The sequence below is a fragment of the Cyprinodon tularosa genome, unplaced genomic scaffold, assembly GCF_016077235.1.
Source record: "Cyprinodon tularosa strain WSP-4 unplaced genomic scaffold, ASM1607723v1 ctg318, whole genome shotgun sequence".
In the NCBI taxonomy this organism is placed as follows: Eukaryota; Metazoa; Chordata; class Actinopteri; order Cyprinodontiformes; family Cyprinodontidae; genus Cyprinodon; species Cyprinodon tularosa.
Genome location: NW_024039028.1, coordinates 1,248,051 through 1,260,249, shown reverse-complemented (window position 1 = coordinate 1,260,249; position 12,199 = coordinate 1,248,051). Strand labels below are relative to the sequence as shown.

Genomic DNA, 12,199 nt, shown 5'->3' with positions numbered 1-12,199 from the left:
CATTTTCAGTTAGTAGCCTATAAATCATGTGGTTTCACTGGGAAAATAATAAAATTGACAGGTAAGAAACATTACCAGAACTAAAAATGCGTCGCGGCCGCACAGTGTCCCATCCAACTCAGTTGAGAGCAGCGCGTTAATTTACCTGCAGTTCATGCAATGACATGCGCTGACGTGGGGGCGCTAATACATCCTCAATTTGGAGTTAACGACACACTTGCTGCACGTTGGAATTATCTAAATTGATGCATTAAAAAATGTAATACTGTTGCAAATATTCATGAGATTTATACTGGGGCACAGCTCATTTATACTCGGGCACGTGCCCCAGTAAATGGGGTCTGGCGACGCCGATGCTCTAAACTGTCCTCAGGTATAATCGGGGATTGTTCCTTTTCGATCGTGTATAAATAAGCAGTTATATACAGTGGATTTATTAAAAAGACTGTAACATCATTCTAGAAATTCTTAACCTAAAACAAGTTTCCATGAAGTAATTCCAGCTTGGCTATGTAGTCATCTATGGCAGTGTTTTTCAACCCTGGTCCTCAAGGCACCCTGCCCTGCATGTTTTAGATGTTTCCCAGCTTTCACACACCTGTTATCAATTGATAGCAGGTTATCGGGCTTTGCTGAACTGCAATCATCTGAATCAGGTTTGCTGAACCTCAGAAACATCCAAAACATGCAGAGCAGGGTGCCTTGAGGACCAGGCTTGAAAAACACTGATCTATGGTCTGCACATCATCCCTATAGACCAAGGGTGCTCAAGTCCAGTCCTCAAGAGCTACTATCCTGCAACTTTTTGATGCAACCATTTTTAACACACCGGAATCAGATGAGTGGCTGGTTACTGTGCCTCTGCTGAGCTACATGAGAGGATTGAGCCTTTTGATTCAGGTGTGTTAGAGAAGAGATGCATCTGGACTTGAGCACCCCTGCTTTAGACAAAACATAGTGTTAGCAGGATCATGCTGTGGGGATGTTTTTTCAGCTTGATTATGGTTTTGTGGAAGCTAGAAACAGCTGTCCAGTTGCTGAAAGATGTGCATTACTTTTTGCTCTTGTTTTTGTCTATGCATTCGTCCCCTCAGGGTGCAACTGTGGTTGTATAAACCATAGGATCCCTGGAGCTCCATTCTTCTTGGGTTACTACCAACTCCAAAGTGGGAGACTGAGAGGTAGGTAGCTCACCAAAAGGGAAAAGAGGATTGAACATTTTTTTTAACACTTTCTCATAACATTGTTGAGACTTTGAGGTCCGATGCGTATTTTACGCTCACTTTAAAGCGCAACATTGAGGCGTTTCCGTGTTCTGAGCTTTTTTCCTCTTACTGAAAAGCTACATTTGAGACTTTTTGGGTGGAGCTTAGTAGGGGGAGAGGGAAGAAGTGTAAAGGGAGTGAGAAAAGAGGGAGAAGTGTGTGCTAAGAATTAGAGACAGGGTGGGGACACACTTTTTTACACATTCCCAAGCAGCGGCTGCGCCGAGACTTTAAGAGCTTCCAGGTAAATTTATTCCATTTATTCAAAGTACCGAATCTGTGACACTAAGTTATCATTTTCTTTTTTATCTTTAAAAACAGGGATGACTTTTGATGAGCGAGTTGCAATAAAATAATTAAAGGGATCGTTGAAAAAAAGCGCGCAACAAATGCGTCAAAGAGGTGCAGCGGCCGCGCTTTTTACGCAGTTCTTGTTACTTTTGCGCAAGTTTTAGTTGTGCGTTTACATGTTGCTGGATTCTCGCGCTCTTTTTAAAGTTGTTGGCTGCTGGGCCTGTGTGTGTGTGTGTGTATGTGTGTGTGGGTAGGGGTGTGTTGGTGTGTAATTGAGTGGGTCCTGTTTGGGAATGCCCAAACACGTCCAAACAAACGCGCTTTTCTCAGCGGAAAGCACTGAAAAAACTCTACATAATAAGCGGAGATCTTTGGTTTTCATTAGGATATCATTAGACCAGAGTTGGGTTTGGAGAAAAATAAATAAAGAGCTGTAAAGAGAGGCGCTTTGGTGCGACGTGTCTGACTCCAGATGTTTTTGAAAAATCCCCCCTGACTCGCAGGGCGTGCTGAGACTCGCATGTAACGGATCCCTTCCCCTCTGTTTTGTCAGTGTTTAATGGTTTTATTGGAACTCGTGCTGTGTCTTAATTGATGCGTCCCATAAAGCTCATGTGATTGGAAGAAAAGCAAAGATGTGCGTCTTTTCACATTCCTCTCATTTTTCAGTTTTCACAGGGTCACAATGTTGGTGCTGGTAGGGATCGTCGGTTTGCACATAACCACCATCATCCTGCTCCTGGTGGCCACTATTGATAACGTGAGTGTTTTGTTTTCCCCTTCTTTTATCACTCTAAAGATGCTCTCCAGAGATTACATTTTTTTCTGCTAATCAATCCAAACATGATGCAAACTATGCTGGGTCATCTATATATGCTCTCTGTTGAAGTTTGAAAAAAAAACAAACGCCCAAATTTTGCTTTAATTGAGTTGATGGAATCACAAGAGACACAAGAACCAGACTGATGGCTCTCAGTATCACACATCTATACTCCCTATTTATTTTTACTTGCTGTCCTTCTTTTCCTTTTTTTTTTTTTTTTTACCCATTATTTAATTTTAGCAATAGTGAATAAAGAAAATAACCCTGCAGGAGCTATTTCTCCATTTTCAGTTAAATCTTAGAAATTAGATGATTTAGTTTGATTTGTTATTTAGAATAAGATTTGTTTAGTTAATTTGCTAATTAATTTTAGCTTGGGATGTGGGTGTTTCACATTATAAATAGGTAGGTCTTAGGTAGCTCATTATGCATGTGGGTAGTCATGTTTTTTCTTTTTCTTTTTTTTTTTACCAGTTGTCAGTATTCAGTCAGTCAATCAAAGAACAGGTGCAGGAATCAGAGTGAGAGCAATAGAAGAATCCTGTGAAGCCTGTAACGTCTGAACGCAGAATAAAGCAAGCAAAGAACTGGATTTTGACCCTTTTTAATCTTTTTGGACTGTGTTAGCCAGAATCCAAGGTGCATCAGGTGGCTTTTAGAGTTAAAATCACCTTTTGCTTTGATCACTTTTTAAGTTTTTTGAATTTCGAATTTTAGTTTTGTACAAATAGTCACTACAAACCCTGTTGGAGTTGAAGATTGAAAACATATGGTCTGAATCTTGAGTCTTAAGAAACAATCTTTTTGTCACGGAGGGCTGTAACTAATGTTCATTTTGCTAATTGATTAATCTGTCAATTGTATTTTTGTTAATTTCTTACACAATTTCAACCAATTGAATCTAAAATGGATAAAGCATATTGATGGATGAAACCTTTTTCTTTATCTTAAATGTAAAATGTTTATATAATTTTTTAAAACAATTTTGATATAATTACTGCTCTATATTGGTTGCTCATGTTATAGAGTCTCTATACTCTGGTTAATGATTAATAGATTACTAAGTTAGTAATAATGCATTAGCTAGCTTAATCTGATGCTCAGTGTCGTGGTTTGATGTGTTCCAAATTTATTTAATTGTGTGGTCAATACTATCAGGCAGCTAGCAGGAACAGGTGGACCATAAATGGCTCCCAGTCCACTGATGTCACTGGTTGATAAATCAAGAGTGCAAACGTGCAAACTCCAGAGAAAGAGCCAGGAATTGAACCTACGACCGGCTTGCTGCAAGGCAGCAGGGCTACAAACTGCACCACCATAGAGCAAATAACTTACTGTAAATCTTTACATACTGATTAGACTTAACAACAAAGGTTTCAATCCGTCCAAATAATAAAAAAAAAAATATATTTTGTGTTTTAAAGTAGAGGTTTTATTTAACTTATTTTTCCCTGAAAATAAATCAAATTTATAAATGTAATTGATAACACATCCGGGTATATTAATTCTCTAAATAATTTAAGCCAACTCAATATTGTTTGTTTCAGAATAAAGGAAATGTTTGAAAATAATTACAAATGCTTAAAGATTTAAAGGTACTTGTAGATAAAGTTAAAACAAATACATACAATTGTTCAAATGTGGATCCTGGCCTAAGAACAATAGAAGCTGTATTCCTCAAATACAACAGTGCAGTTCTATAAGTGGAATAGATAGCATGTATATGTTGATTTTTTGTGTGTGTGTGTGATTTGAGAATTGATTTGAGACAGAGCAAATGAGCTGTGAACATTGCTGTCATGTGCCTAAATCTCCGTCTTTAAGTTTAATTTTATCACTAGTGACAGTTTCATATGAACGTTGAAGATAGTCATAAAAATGTTCAAATTAAACCCATAATTCAAGTTTAATTGTGCATTGATTTCCTCAAGACTTCTTCACTAATACATTTGCATTGATTTGGGATCTGATTCTTGTGGACCAGTTGACTTTTATTAATTATGTCGTGATGAAACCAACCAAGAACAACCTGCTGCTTGTTATGATGCATAGAGAGAACGACTTAAGCTGTAGGATTCGACTCCATTCTGAAAACATAAACAAAATAAAACCTGTATGATTACCCTGAGAGTAAAGGACAAGCACTGCAAGCTGATCAGCTGGCATTAGCAAATATTTTCATCAACTTTTTAAAATAATATTTGTTTAGATTAGATATTCCACTTCTTGTATCAGTCTAAATATATCAGATACTGGTTAGGATTCGTATCCTTGTATTTGGCTTTTAACAGTCCGCTCCATGTTGTGTCCATGTCCGCTTAGTTTGCTAGCTGCGATAATCCAATTATACAAGTTTTTAGTTGTGGATTGTTAATGTTATGGTCTTAAAACAGCTTCTGTTCTTACTTCAAAATAAGAGTCTTCAAATTAGGTAAGGTCTCATATTAATAGATAGCATTTAAGGTCATAGTCTCTACAAAGAAGTGACCTTTTGCTTTAATATGAAGAAACTGTATACCACTAGGCAAGGTAAGTTTCTTTGTATAGCACAGTTCACTACAATGACATTTCAAAGTGCTTTACATGAATTAAACAAAAGAAGAAGTAAATAAAACAGATCACATCCTTAATGTAACGATACCTCAGTTAACAGTTTAACTTCAATAGTCTGAACAAATGGGTCTTTAACTTTGACTTTAAGGGGTCATAGAATGATTATAAAGGGCTACTGGTTCTCAGGGGGGGGATTTACCATTAGGCAATACTAGACAGTTGCTTAGGGCCCCAAGTTCCTGGGGGGCCCCATAAAACTCTGTTTCCATGTATGGTTAATACAACTATTCCTTATTTATGCGCATTTATTATGTTTTTGATAAAAATCCTTTGGCTAAAATGCCATCAGAACGCTTATAATATTAAGTGTGCTTGGAAAAAATCTTTGATTCCTTTTGAGACAGCATGAAAAGTCAGCTGAGTACAAAACATAGAGAGGAACACAACAAGAAAAGGGACAAGCAGAGAGGGACAAAACATAGAATGAACAATGGATGTCTATTCTAATAAAATTTCTCTATCTGTAGAATGGGTCTGTTTTATGTGTTGTCTTCTCAATTCAGAGGGCCCCCTGCCTGTCTTTGCCTAGGGTCCCACATTTCCTAAATCCACTCCTGCTGGTTCTTAAGGTCTCTAAATAGGGTGTTTAATTGGTTGGGTTGAAAATTACATATTTGCTGTCCTATGAGCCCTAAAGCAAGCCTGGTTAAAGGCCCTAGAATGTAACTACAGGTTTCTTCTTTTTATGGTGTGTTCATGAATATTTAGATGAGCTGTGCGCTGATTGGTTGGTTTACAACAAACACAGTTGATGAGCAAAGATGCATCATAGCAACAAGCACTCACTCACTGAAACAGCAACTTGTTAATATGGTACGGTTACCAGACATCCTCTTTTTCCCGGACATGTCCTACTATTCATACATAAAAAAATGTCCGGGGGCGAATTTCAAAATCATCCGGGATTTTGGTCGACTACGGTGCAGCAGAACCGAGCCGTGAGCTCAGGGGCTGGTCTGGAAACACGGGCGGACGAATTTTGTTTTTATTCAAAAGGAGAAAATGATGGTGAATGTAAAGTTGTTTGTTGTCTGTATAGTTATAGTAACTGATCTTGTTAATCTGAGCTAAAGGAGCATGCAGATAACAAACAGGAGGGACCCAAGAATGGAGCCTAGGAACCTGAGGAACTTATGTCTGCTTAGATTTTTTAGAGGAACAAGAATGTTTTTTGGCAAATTTCCCTTATATCCAAGCAGTGTTTTAAGTATGGCTCTAATGTTTTGGATTGGCATTAAACATCTACTTATGAACGCCTTTAAAGGCGACATTTGATTTAAAAACGTGTTAGAAAAAATAAAAAAAATGGGTTAATTGAAACAAACTGATTATTCACCTTCTAACCACATGCCATCGTGGAATATGATTGTGAAGAAAACATTTTTTCAACTAAGTAAAGCTCTAAAAAACACAGCAGAACAACTAGAACTGTGGCAAGTTGTTTTGTCAGCGGTTAACTGTCTAAATGCAATCGGGTTTCACAGAAAAGTCTGTTTAATTGCTTTAAGTTACATCTGTGGTCAGAATTTTTGAGAGTTCAGAACAGTTATATGATACTACCTTTCCCTCTCCTCAGCCAGCCATGTGCAGAAAGCAGAAGTTAATAGTCAAAATATGTTTTCACCACCCACTGTGTTGCAGATTTTCAAACCTCCACGTACATAAAAACTGGTTTGGCAGCGCTTACAGAATAACAATAAAAAAACAGCTTTGTAAGAGAACGGTGAATTGGTCTGCCCACATCTATGCAAGCACACATCAGAGGGGGAAAAAAAACTGGAAGCAATAACCTTTGCTGGCTAAAAAAAAACTCAACAACATTTGCTGTGCAATCGTTCTCTTGCATGTTCTGACATATATTCATATTTTCAGGGCTGGTGGATCAACCAAACTGAATACATGGACCTGTGGGGGAAGTGGAGCTTAGTAAACTCAGACTGGCGTTACAGTGAGCTAAAGGATTACACAGATCAAGAATCAGGTTTGAATGCAACTAACATTTAATTTCAGCTGTGTTAATGAAAAAAAGGTTACATCTATGTTTTTTTTTTTTTTACCTCCGTCTCACTGCAGATTTCCTCCAGGTAGTAGAGGCCACCTCGGTTCTGGCGTGTGTTTTCACCATCTTAGCCCTGATAGTGTTTGTGGCCCAGCTGTTTACCCTGCCCAAAGGCCACAGGTTCATCTTCACCGGCATCTTACAGCTAATTGCCTGTAAGTAACCTAGAGTCACCGCTATGAGGGACGCTGATTCATGTTTCTCTTTTGCATCGCTGTATGCTTTAGTTTTATTTTTAAATGGATGCCGCGTGCTTGGCTGACCGAGGTCAATAGTGCAATTAAACCTTGGTACCATGCAGACTGGACACTATTTTAAAAGAATTATAAGCAGAAATAAATATGTTGCTATTTTTTCACTTTATTCATAACCCCCAAGGAAACAATTGCAATGTTTATGAGATCAGGCTCTAAAGGTCATAGAAAAAAATTGTGATGCTTTAGCTTTTATGCAGACAAAAGGATAAATAAGACGCTAATCCTTAGCTGTTCATGACACTAAGCTGAAATTCATTTGCTCTTCATAGTTTTTATTTATAAATGACAAGGTGTTCATATAAACTTCACTCTCAGTGGTTTTTCACCTGACTTTCAGCCCATACTCTCTCTGCAGCTACAGTTCTGGTTCTATCTCCAACGACCCCCTCCCATTCAATCATCAGCAGTCCGTGGCTGCTTCCAGTTAACACTCTGCTGTTAATGTGCTAAAAACAGCAAGTGCTTGGCTGTTTTCAATGTAAATACCACTGCCTTTACTTGATCAGTTCGACACAAACATCGACTCATGCCATTTGGTTTGGCTTAAGCATGCAGTTTGGTGTAAATGTGGTTCAGCTTTTACAGATGTGGGATTTTATGCTACAGAGCAACACATAGAGGTAGTTTATTTTACAAATTAAATCCCATAGCTTCATGTGCATTTTTTATTTGTCTCCCTTCAAGCCAATATTATTAAATAGCAATTAGTAAAGATAATAAATTGTTTTAAAAACTTGGGTAATTAGTTGACAGACCTCCACTGCATGTGATTTCATTTGTATTTTTAGCAATCCTTTCAAAAAGACAAAGACACTTAGCAGATAAAAGGATGAAAAGTGTTGAAGAGGTTTCAAGCAGTATTGGGTAAAAAAAACAAAAAACAAACAATCTTCCAAGCTTAAAACATCTCACTGATCAATGTCCAGTCCCTCTAAAAATAGAAATGTTGACTTAAGACATCAGGCACGGCACTGAAAGGATTAGAAATATCATGAACTCTGGTGGAGCTGCAGAGATTCACAGCTCAGGTGGGAGAACCTTCAAGACCTCAAATCTGGTCAGGAAGAATGGTGAAGAAGAAAGACATTGTTAAAGTAAAGCCATATGTCATTTTCTCTACTTGTCACAAGACAGAAAACTAACTGTAATAGCCATTAAAACCGTATTTCATATCCATAGTTGTGGCTGCATCATGCTAAGGGAAGCTTTTCTTTAGCAGAGATAAATGGTTTTAGAAGATGAAAGGGGCTGAATGCCAGAAAAATTATTCACAGATTTTCTCCATCTAAACCAGCTGAGCTGCTTGAATAGTTTAGGGGCGTTGGCGCTTTGCTGGAAGGGTGGGGTTTGCTCCGTTTCCATAAAGGTCTTCTTAATTCTGGTTGAGTTGTGGCAAAGTGGTTAGAGACAAGGTGTTCCAGTCCTGGAAAGGCCTCAGGATTCCTTGTTGGAACTCAGACTGATACTCTGGGTCTTTTTTCTTCAAAGAAAGGATAAAATTTCAGGTCTCTAGATATGCAAAGCTGGTGGGGTCTTGTAGTTGTAATTAAAGTAAAAGGTGATTCAGCAGGATTAATTCAAGGGAAATAAAAGTGCAAAATTTTAAGTTGGAAATAGTTTTCCTTATGTTTAACAAATTTGTACTAACTGGTGTTGATCTTCAACATCAGAAGAATCCTGACAAAAACATCAAAGTTTGTGCCCAGGAAGTGACAAAAAGTGTGAAGTATTTTAGCCTGGCCCACTCTAACATCCTCATTTTAACAGTCTGCTCTCATTTTGTTTGTTCTTACTATAAATCAGAGAACATCTATCTGGGAACAATAACTGTGCTGTATTATTTTCCAGGAGTTTTATCATCCTTTCCATTGTTTCAGCTGTCAGCGCCTTTGGCTGGGCCATGTGTCCTGTACATCTGCCAGCTCTGCAAACACCACATATTATCTGTATGAACAAATTCCCTGTAGATGCGGCTCGTCTCTCAATCCTTTTTAATATCTTTAGAGACAATATTGTCTGACGCACTTAGGTATCAGATAATGGTCAGGGTGCGAAAGAAGAAACAAAGAGGAGAAACAAGCTCAGGAAACAGCCAAAGACACGTCTTTAGACCCGGAGGGAGATGCAGAAGGGTGGGGCAGTTTAAGACTCACGTTTCCGTGACATTAAAGAATTTTATCAGGTTCTAATGAAAATATATCTTATCGGCTTTTCAATATAAACCGTTTGGTGGAGGAAAATGAGAGCGACAACATTCAGTGCTACGACCGTGTTCACATTCCAGATGTTAGGGCAGGATAATGTACAAAACCAAACAATACAGAGGAAAAGGTCACTTAATCACGGAGTGTGATCAAAAGACAAGTTGTGATTTAACATGTCCCTTTTCTTTTTCCATGTTTAGCTCCAAAACAAAGACTAAGTAGAGGAGTAGCTGACAAACTGCTGCCAGTGAGCTGAAAAAGCCTGGAACGTCTCACTGTTCAAGGCTCCAAAGCTTTGTCTGTCTATCACGACTACAGACTATTGTCATTTTCTCAACCAAATGTTCACGTCAGAAATTCCTGATCAGAATAATAAGATTTAACTCTTAACACGTAAAAATGGTTGTATTTGGTGGGGAAAGACAAAGATTATTTGGGGTGTTTAGGTTGCAGTTTTTACCTCTATGGCATCGTGTTGCGCCCCTACTCATTGCTGAAGACAATATTGTTTGGCTAATCAGCAGGTAAAATCAGATTAAAACATTAAGGGCTGCAGATCTGCACAATTCCTTCTATATTCTCTCAATTTTTAGTTCTGGACTTTTTGTTGATTATAACAGAGTGAACTTGAATTTAAAAAAGAAAGAAGTTCAAGGTCCCGAAAAGTTTGTGAAAACATATATTAAAGGACACTCATCCTCAAAAGTGCTTTGTTTTTATATTTTGGATGGTGTGCTATGCATAGCTATCTTTTGTGTTACAGCACACGCATCATTGTGTACAACCTATCGCAGGTGAATTTCGTGTCAGGTTGAAGCAGGTTCAGTCAATGCCATGCAAAGAAGGTGGAAGTTTCAGGATGCAAGGCTTGCATAAAAAAATAAAAGATGTGCGGTTATCAAAGGACCAAATATGCAGGGTTTCTTACAGTGGCTAGAGTTTTATTGAGTTACATTTTTGGGGTGTGGACTACAATGCAGATGTCAGTAACAGCACATTTATAAACTGGTTGCAGGTAATTTCACCAGATTTCTCTAAATAATAATAACATTTATCAAATAAGACTCTTTAGGTTATTAATGCTTTAATTTTATCACAATCAGTTTCACTTTTACAACCTCACATAAGCAGGGAAACACTAGGAGATTGCTAATGGGTTTAGATAACCATCATCTTATGCAATTAGGACATGTAGGCTAGACAGATTCAGTTGCTTGTTGAATGTGTATTTATTCACCACTAACTAACCCCTGGGAGGATTTTAAAATTATGCAAGACTTTGAGAAAAAATGCCACAGAGTTTCAACAAAGTCTCTTCTCGCTGTAACTACGTTAGGGAAGCGGCGGCCTAGTGGTTAGTAGAGGTGTGGAAAAAAATAGTTTATGCAATATATCATGATTTTTGGCTGTCTTATATACTTTTAATTTTGATAGCAGGAAAAATATCAACATATATGGTGATATTATATTATTGTGACCCAAGTATTGTGACACATATGGTATCCCAACACTAATGCCAATACTCACCCCTTGTGGTTAGGGTATAGTGCTTGGAATCCTCTGGTTCTGAGTGTAACCCCCACTCCCACAGACTGCCACTCTGGGTCCCTGAGCAAAGACACTTAAACCCAAACTGCTCCCCAGGTGCCGCATGATGGCAGCCCAATGCTCCCCAAGGGGATGGGTTAAATGCAGAGAGTGAATTTCATGGTGCTGTACTTGTGACCGTGTAGTGGCAATAAAAGCTGGAAAAAAATGTTAGTTTATTGAAAAGTAGGCTGTACACTCAGTCTATTTATCTAATAAGATTAGATAAAGCAGTAAAAAGTATTTCTAATTAGTGTTGCACCGATACCGATACCAGTATCAGACGGGGCCTCGATCCAGCACTAAAATGGTGGTATCGGTATCGGCAAGTACCAACAAATAGGGCACCGATACCATTTTGAGAGCCATAAGTTTATTCAACTATTGTCACCCACCCCTGGTAGGCAATAAAAAGTTCTACTGGATTCACTTTGTATTAGATTTTTTCCTGCTTCACAAAGGTAGGCAGCAGCTTGACAAAGCCATGATGGCAATTATTTTACATTATTATGGTATCGGTATCGGCCGATACTGCACAGCCAGGTATCGGGTATCGTAGCCAAAAAATGGCATCGGTGCAACACTATTTCTAATACAAATATCACAGTAAAGCCTGCAGGATTCTGTTGAAAACTACTGACTTCACAGCTTTTATAGAAACGGTTAGAGACACCTTACAGAAGGTGGAGCAGCATGAGGTCATTGTCAAAGCTAGCTGTTCAGAGATACCATGGTAACTGAAAGTTGGGTGAAAGGGAAAAGTATGGAGGCACAAGCTAAGACATTAACAGAGATAACTGCAGGTTTGCAAGGAATTGGAAGATAGTCCATATAAGTCCATCTTAAGAGTTTTGGGGCAAAAAAAAGAGGCGGAGCTCCTACAGCTGACGCACACAGACATTTTCAGAGAACTCTTTCCTTCTGAATTGGTGAACCTGCTTTCAGACCAAGTACTGGGGTCATTTACTCTACAGTACGCAGTCCTGCAAAAACTTTTAAAATGAAGAGATATAAATGATTCAAACACTCTGCGTTTAATATAGCTATATAACATTAAAGGAATAGTACACCCAAAACATGATTAGCCTTCATTTTCT

The 12,199-nt window shown here is 38.3% G+C and overlaps 1 protein-coding gene across 1 annotated transcript in view; it reads left to right on the top strand.

Moving 5' to 3' along the window:
• The first annotated feature begins 1,359 nt into the window (after nt 1-1,359).
• Nucleotides 1,360-12,199, top strand: part of emp1 (epithelial membrane protein 1) — a 15,185-nt gene continuing 4,345 nt past the window's right edge. Inside the window, exons 1-4 of the mRNA XM_038292861.1 lie at nt 1,360-1,509; nt 2,229-2,319; nt 6,868-6,976; nt 7,069-7,209. Of these exons, the coding sequence (XP_038148789.1) occupies nt 2,245-2,319; nt 6,868-6,976; nt 7,069-7,209 (325 nt within the window). The 5' untranslated portion in view covers nt 1,360-1,509; nt 2,229-2,244. The remainder of the gene's footprint in view (nt 1,510-2,228; nt 2,320-6,867; nt 6,977-7,068; nt 7,210-12,199) is intronic.